General features: G+C 45.4%; 1 protein-coding gene across 1 annotated transcript; it reads right to left on the reverse strand.

Annotated features, from left to right (window-relative positions):
* LOC8055693 (anti-sigma-I factor RsgI6) lies at positions 2,828 to 6,128 on the reverse strand. The gene is made up of 5 exons (XM_021454624.1): positions 6,015 to 6,128; positions 5,789 to 5,835; positions 4,960 to 5,212; positions 4,514 to 4,695; positions 2,828 to 4,407 (listed from the first exon to the last, which is right to left on the reverse strand). Exons 1-5 carry the CDS (start codon positions 6,100 to 6,102, stop codon positions 3,169 to 3,171), a joined length of 1,809 nt encoding a protein of 602 aa, XP_021310299.1. The 5' UTR covers positions 6,103 to 6,128; the 3' UTR covers positions 2,828 to 3,168.

The raw sequence follows: 6,501 nt of genomic DNA on the forward strand, positions 1-6,501 counted from the left end.
CTTCAGAAACTATATAGATGTGGGGATGTGGCTTACTATTGATGCTCATTAGTATGCACATATTGTATTTATCCCATTTACTCGATATTCCCTCTATCCCAGTTTATAAGTCATTCCAAGAACCTTGGAGAGTTAAAGCATCTTAAGTTTGATCAACATAGAAAGATATATGACATCAAATAGATATTACTAGTTGGTATCATAAATATTATTATGTTATCATAGAAATTTGGTCAAAGTTAACATGCTTTGACTCTCTAAGATTCTTAGAATGATTTATAATTTAGGATAAAGGGGTATAATAGTACACGAGCCAGCATCACTCTTGTTGAGTATACATGAAATACGGTATATTCTGCAAACGATATGTGTTTTGTTACACACATGAACAATGGTACTAGTATGATCCACCTCCGAAGGGGGGAGCTGGTGGGTAAGAGACCGCGCCGGCGAGAGAGGTCCGTCTGTCGGTGGAGGATGGCTAGCGTGGATGGCCTCCGCAGCCTCTCCCTCGCCATGATTCTATAGGTACACTCCTAGAGTTGTCATCACCATGTGTTGTAGCTACTCCTCTAGATGAGGATGCTCGACTCGATTGTAGGGGTCCCTCGTGCCCTAGAACTCCCACTGCAGGTGGTGCCTCATCTTCAAGGGAAGAACCTGACGGTCTAGGGTGTGGATCACCCTCGGCCTTATCTTAGACCCTGGTCCTTGAGGGCCTTGATCACCTTCATCAATAAGGGAACATGCTGTAATTCCAACAGGGTTAGCGAACTCGACTAGGACTCCAACATGTCACCACGCAGCCGGTCTAGAGAATTAGACAGTCGTGGTGGCCACACATTGGGGACATAGAGCCACCAATGCTGCCATGCAAACGTCCATGGCTGCATTATAGCTGATGGTATAAATTACATGCACAAAGGTAAATATAGATATCTGCAAGCGCACAGATATTACACCGTTGTAGCAATTCATCAAGATTAATCTAGTTTTAATATCAAACCCAAAGAAACACTAGGTGAGACTATTTCAAGTTCTATAACTTAACCTAACTTCACAACCAAGATCAGATAATAGAAGAAATAAAGGAGACTACTAAGAACTGTCTAGTTCCAATCTCTATAAGTTTGCCTTCTATCGTTCTATCGTAGACGATGTCTTATAAAGAATAAAATCAGAGTTTCTTCTATATAAGCACCAAAAAACCTACCAAATACTATTAATGGGAGATGGACTACAGAGCAATCAACGAAGTTATAAAGTCACCCTCGTGAACTACCACCGAATCAAGAAAATAGGGGCAATTGCAAGTAACTTAGTCTAAGCACCACACTTACACTACAAAATAGCACTTCAATCAAGGAGATACCAAGATCAAAGCACTCAAAGTAGAGTTGCAAACTTTAAGAACGATATAAAAAATTGCTTACTTAAATCAGAAGTCGATTACCAGACAATCTCAGAAGCAAGCTCCGGAAGAAACTTGATCTCATAGAATACAGCTACAGAGAAGCACCGACAGGTCGGAACTCCTCCAAAACTCTACTCTCACTCTATCTCCCTATCTCTAATTACAAGACTAGATCCTATGAAGGACTAATCTTCTTGATTGCTGGCCTAGAACCTGGTGGAGATATGAATTAGGGTTTTTGGCTCTTTAGCTCTCAAGATTTGAATTGCTTCAAGGGGGGTGTAGGTTGGATTATATAGCCCTAGAGGATCAACGTAAGTCCTTGGATCAAACCGACCTTGAAATACGACTGAGATGCATCCTAGGAGGCTATGGAAGAATACTCCAGAAGGGTGCCGCCAAAACCCTAGATGAGGGGCTAGTCGGCATGGGTGTGGGGTGGCTAGCCCCACCTGGCAGGTTCTCGACCTCCGCTTTGACGTGGTGTCTTCTAGGGTCTTCTAGAGTCCTTTAGTGTACTATTTTTGAATGTCACTGACCTGCATTGCACAAGGTAGCCTCCAAAAAGCGTGCTTTGTGGTTACTTTGTATGTCAATGTATGAGAAACAATAGATATTACTATAATAACCCTAAAGACGTAAGTCGATCTGTCAAATATCATGTGCACATGTTATTAAAATGGATGTATCTAATTTTGCACCTTTTGTTTCGTGTAGCATAAACCATTTAGGGCTTCTTGTGTAATTGACCAAAAGGATATTCAAGAAGTTCAAGATGATTTTTGTAATTTCTTGATGCGGGAGGTTCTTCGTGAGGTGGCTTATTCTTTGATCATGAGTCAGAGTATCCCACATCCAAAGTTTGAGGCTCTTGCGCTGCATGCGAACATCCCTTTGTTTCATTTTTGGGGCAGAAGCAGAACTAAAGTTAATTTGTAGCTTGTAATGTAAATTAAATTATGCTACAAATATTGTGTTGACCATTTGTTTATTAGTTAACTAGTTCACTACTATGTATGAATTTAATTTGAATCAACTGCATTCAACTCTGAAATTTTGTGAGAAAACACGATTTCAAATATGCCAGGAAATTTCAAATTCCAAAAGTTTAAAACTGGGTTTTCAGGGGCAGTTCAGTAACCACACTTTATAAATACATTTTCAGGGGTGGTTTGATTAAACCAATGTCCCTTAAAAATGTATCTTGGAAATAGTTGTTTTGCCTCATTGGAAAACAAGTTTCATGGGCAGTTGCAATACAGTAACCTCCACTGTAAATTTGTTTTTAGGTCGGTTGGCTTAATGAAACCGTTCTTGAAAACGTATTATGAAGGACGGTTCTTATACCGGAACCGCTCCTGATAATACATTATTTTCAAGGATGGATACAACAGAACTGTGCCTCTAGAAATATTTTTTTCAAGGACGGTTGAATGCCTAACGCTGTAAACACTATATCTTTACAATCCATGACATGGTAGCAGTTTTTCATACCTGCTCTGAAGACCAATTTTGACTGCCCAAAAAATCTTTTCTGTACTAGTAATGTGGCATATATAGTAGCTTACAAAAATCGCCGAGCAAGAAATTTACTAATAATGTGGCCACACTGCATATGCCACGTCTCCTTTCCTTCCTCTCTAGCTCCCTCTCTCTCATCTGTTTATTCACCAGAAAGAAAGAAATAAAGAACTAATTAATAACTAATTAAATCTCCTCCAGACGTACTGCGCGTATAGTAGCATGCATGGCTCCTAGGACTTGACGTTGATGGTGAACTCCGACGCCGACGACGAAGTGTCGTCGACGGTCACGGTTTGAACCGCAGCAGCTTTCAGCGACGGGTGTCTTACGGTGAACTTATACTCGCCTAGGGGCAGATCGAGCTCCACCGCCCCATCGCGGTCGGTGGTGGCGGACGCGCGGTGCGTCTTCCACTCCGCGATGAGCTTGTCGACGACGTCGCCGACGGGGAGGTTCTTGAAGCTGTTGTCCGTGAGGCACATGACGTAGCAGCCCTTGGCGTGCCACGCCGCCCACATGACGATGCCATTGACGCCGGGGTGTCCGTACCCTTCCCTGAGCACCTGCTCCAGGTTCTTCACCTGGTTGGGTCCCTTGACGACATCCACCTCGGTGAGCCACATCGGCAGCTTGAGCTTCGCCAGCGTGTCCAGCGAGCTCCTCATGTACGGGATGTTCGGCGTGCTGAAGTGGCTCTCCAGTCCGACGCCGAGCTTCAGTCCGCCATTGCCGGGGTAGCTCCGGATCTGTGTCATCTTCGCCACGTACTTGGCCGGCGTTGGGTTGGGGTCGCCGGGCTGCTCCAGCGTGTTGAACTCGTTCATGAAGAGGATCGGGTTGCGGTCCAGCTGCCCCACCTGCTGGAAGATCTGCGCCGACGCGCCGGGGCCTAGCTTGGTCTCGAAGAAGTTGAAGTGGAGGTTCTCGTTGACGACGTCCCAGTGGATCACCTTGCCGGCGTAGCGGGAGACGACGGACTTGAGGCGCTTCTGGATGGCCGCCTTGAGCTGGGCAAGGCTGAGCGGCATCACCCACTTCATCTGCGAGTTCTGGTCGTCCCAGAACACGTTGTGGCCGCGGACCTTGATGCCGTGCCGCTGCATCAGGCTCAGCATCTTGTCGGCGACGCCGTAGTCCTCGTGGTTCTGCGTCCACTCCGTGCTGTACCACTTCATCTCGTTCTCGAAGGTGGCCACGGTGAAGCGCGAGGTGAACCACTTCTCGTACGCGGGGAGCTCGGTGATCTCCTTGGTGGCCGCGTTGCCGAACGGGAAACCCATGCGGAGGAGCTCGATGCTCACGTTGGCGTGCGCGATCGGCTTGCCGTCGGCGGCGCCCATGGCGACCACCACCTTCACGGTTCGCCGACGGGACTTGGCGGCGGAGCGCCGGGCGTGGGCGTCCCACTCGTCGAAGGTGAAGGGCTGCAGTGACACGCTGTCCACCCAGATGTCCACAGCTGCGTGGCTCTGCATGCACGATTATTATGCATGATTAGCTAGGATGATGAACATCGATATCGATTGTGTTCTACTAGATAGCTACGACCTAGCTAGTATTGGCTGATCGTGTTACCTCGAAGTAGATCTCTGCGTGTCCCGAAGAGTCAGAGGTCATGCCTCCCTTGAGCATGCTCCAGCAGCCGGACTTGGCATCGATGGCACCAGCGATGACGCGCTCGCCGTTAGGGGACTTGATGATCGCCCTCACATGGGCCGACGACGTCGTGCCATTCGACGACGACACCTGTAACCATGCTGTGGAGTGCGTGCGTGTGGGCGCGCAAACCAGAAAACATATATATATACACCAAACTATTGTACTGAACAAAATTTAGTATTATTTAGTACTTGCGTTTCAGTATTTTTTTTTAGTATTTCACAGTCTGGGTGTAGTCATGAATGATACTGAACATTGTTTATTACTGCTAAGTATTTTTTCTACTCAGTTTTGGCTTGCGGTGTACATCTAGGACGTAGAATAGCACTAGCGTGTCTCGATCATCTCAGATCCGTACGTACCTGATAGCGAGTAGTGCCTGTCGCCCTGCATCTGGACTCTCTGGTAGACGCTGTGGGACGGTAGGAGCTTGCCACTGCTGGCCACGGCGGAGCTTCCCGCCCCATGCACCACTGCAAACTTGTTGCCGGACGCCGAGCTGCTCACGCCAGCCTTCATGTTCCGGTACGTCGACCACCCCATCAGTCCGCTGTTGAACTCGCTGTTCTGGACAATGCCGCCCTTGTACAAGGGTTTCATTGGGTCGCCAAGGCACTGCATGCATGCGCGCGGATTATTTATTTCACAAATATAAGAACCGGAGGAAGTACACGTATATTTCTATTGTGATTCGAGCAAAACTTTACAGCACACATGAAACACTGTTCTACTCCCTCCGTTTGGAATTGTTTCTAGTTATGCTTTTATTACGCACCGAGATATATATTATGTCTATGCTTTTGCTATGCATCTAGAAAAATATATAGAGTGACGACTTCTATAATTTAAGAATGGATTGGAGGGAGTATTTCGTTTTTAAACAAACAAATTTATAGCATTGCATGCAGCCGGATTATTGACCACACACATTTGATGAATTTGACAGATTCCGATGATGAATTTTCTCTATTTGTAAATTCCTCACAAGACATCACATATATTATTGATAGAAACTACATAAGCACGATCGGTTTAACTGATTTTCATTTAATTCTTGCCAAATATTATTATTACACGAAAATGCCAAGATAACCTGTATAGATCGATGCGTAGAAGAATCCATAACGAGGGGTAAAGTGGGAGAAATTAAGAGCTTAGTGCATGGCCGGATTATCTCTGGACAAAACTTGCCTCGATGCTTGCCGTGTGATCATATTCTACAGACAAGACCATGCACCCTGCACCAAATTAAGACAAAGAGATGGAGATCAGCAAGTTACTCCAGGAAATAATATAATGCATGCATGTACAGTTGAAGCAAGAGTGGATCGGAACACCAAATTTTGTGACACTGCTGAGAAACAATATCCGGCCGCAGACGGATCGAGATATCAACTACAACTGACTGTCAACCAACCTTGATAGAATGCTACCAAAAACAACGAGAGTAGCAGCTTCTCCACAAGAACCCTCATTTTGTGTGTGTTTGTCTCACAGTTTACCATTGACAATAGTAAACTGTCAATAGGCACTGCTTGTTTGCAAGAGGAGAGAAGCGAAATATATATATAGGCACAAGCACAGTGTTAACGAGCGGTCTATCTGTTATGTTGAATCGGTAGTATAGTCAGCGAAACAAGTGGTAAAAATCTGTGGACGAAGCTTGGTCAGGGTATTTATTTATAGGCTTTGTAGTGCATGAGAAGTTGTAGTAACAAGTGCGTCCGTGCGTGCAGTAGAACAACGTACACGTACATCCTCAATCTACAGTATATATCTGCAATTCTTGTACTTGATTTTATTTGCTTAAATGTTTTTTTCCCGTTCCAAAGTTGCATGACCTTCTTCAGTGTCCGCCATACCATGCAAATTAAATGATGAGTAAAATACACTGGCGGCCCTTT

The sequence above is a fragment of the Sorghum bicolor genome, chromosome 2 (genome assembly GCF_000003195.3).
Source record: "Sorghum bicolor cultivar BTx623 chromosome 2, Sorghum_bicolor_NCBIv3, whole genome shotgun sequence".
NCBI lineage: Eukaryota > Viridiplantae > Streptophyta > Magnoliopsida > Poales > Poaceae > Sorghum > Sorghum bicolor.

Coding starts and splice junctions, on each gene's coding strand:
- LOC8055693 (XM_021454624.1), bottom strand. CDS start 6,102: ATGGTAAACTGTGAGACAAACACACACAAAATGAGGGTTCTTGTGGAG. Junction 4,696..4,959: donor CAGGCACTACTCGCTATCAG/GTACGTACGGAT, acceptor CGCACTCCACAG/CATGGTTACAGGTGTCGTCG. Junction 4,408..4,513: donor ACGCAGAGATCTACTTCGAG/GTAACACGATCA, acceptor TCGTGCATGCAG/AGCCACGCAGCTGTGGACAT.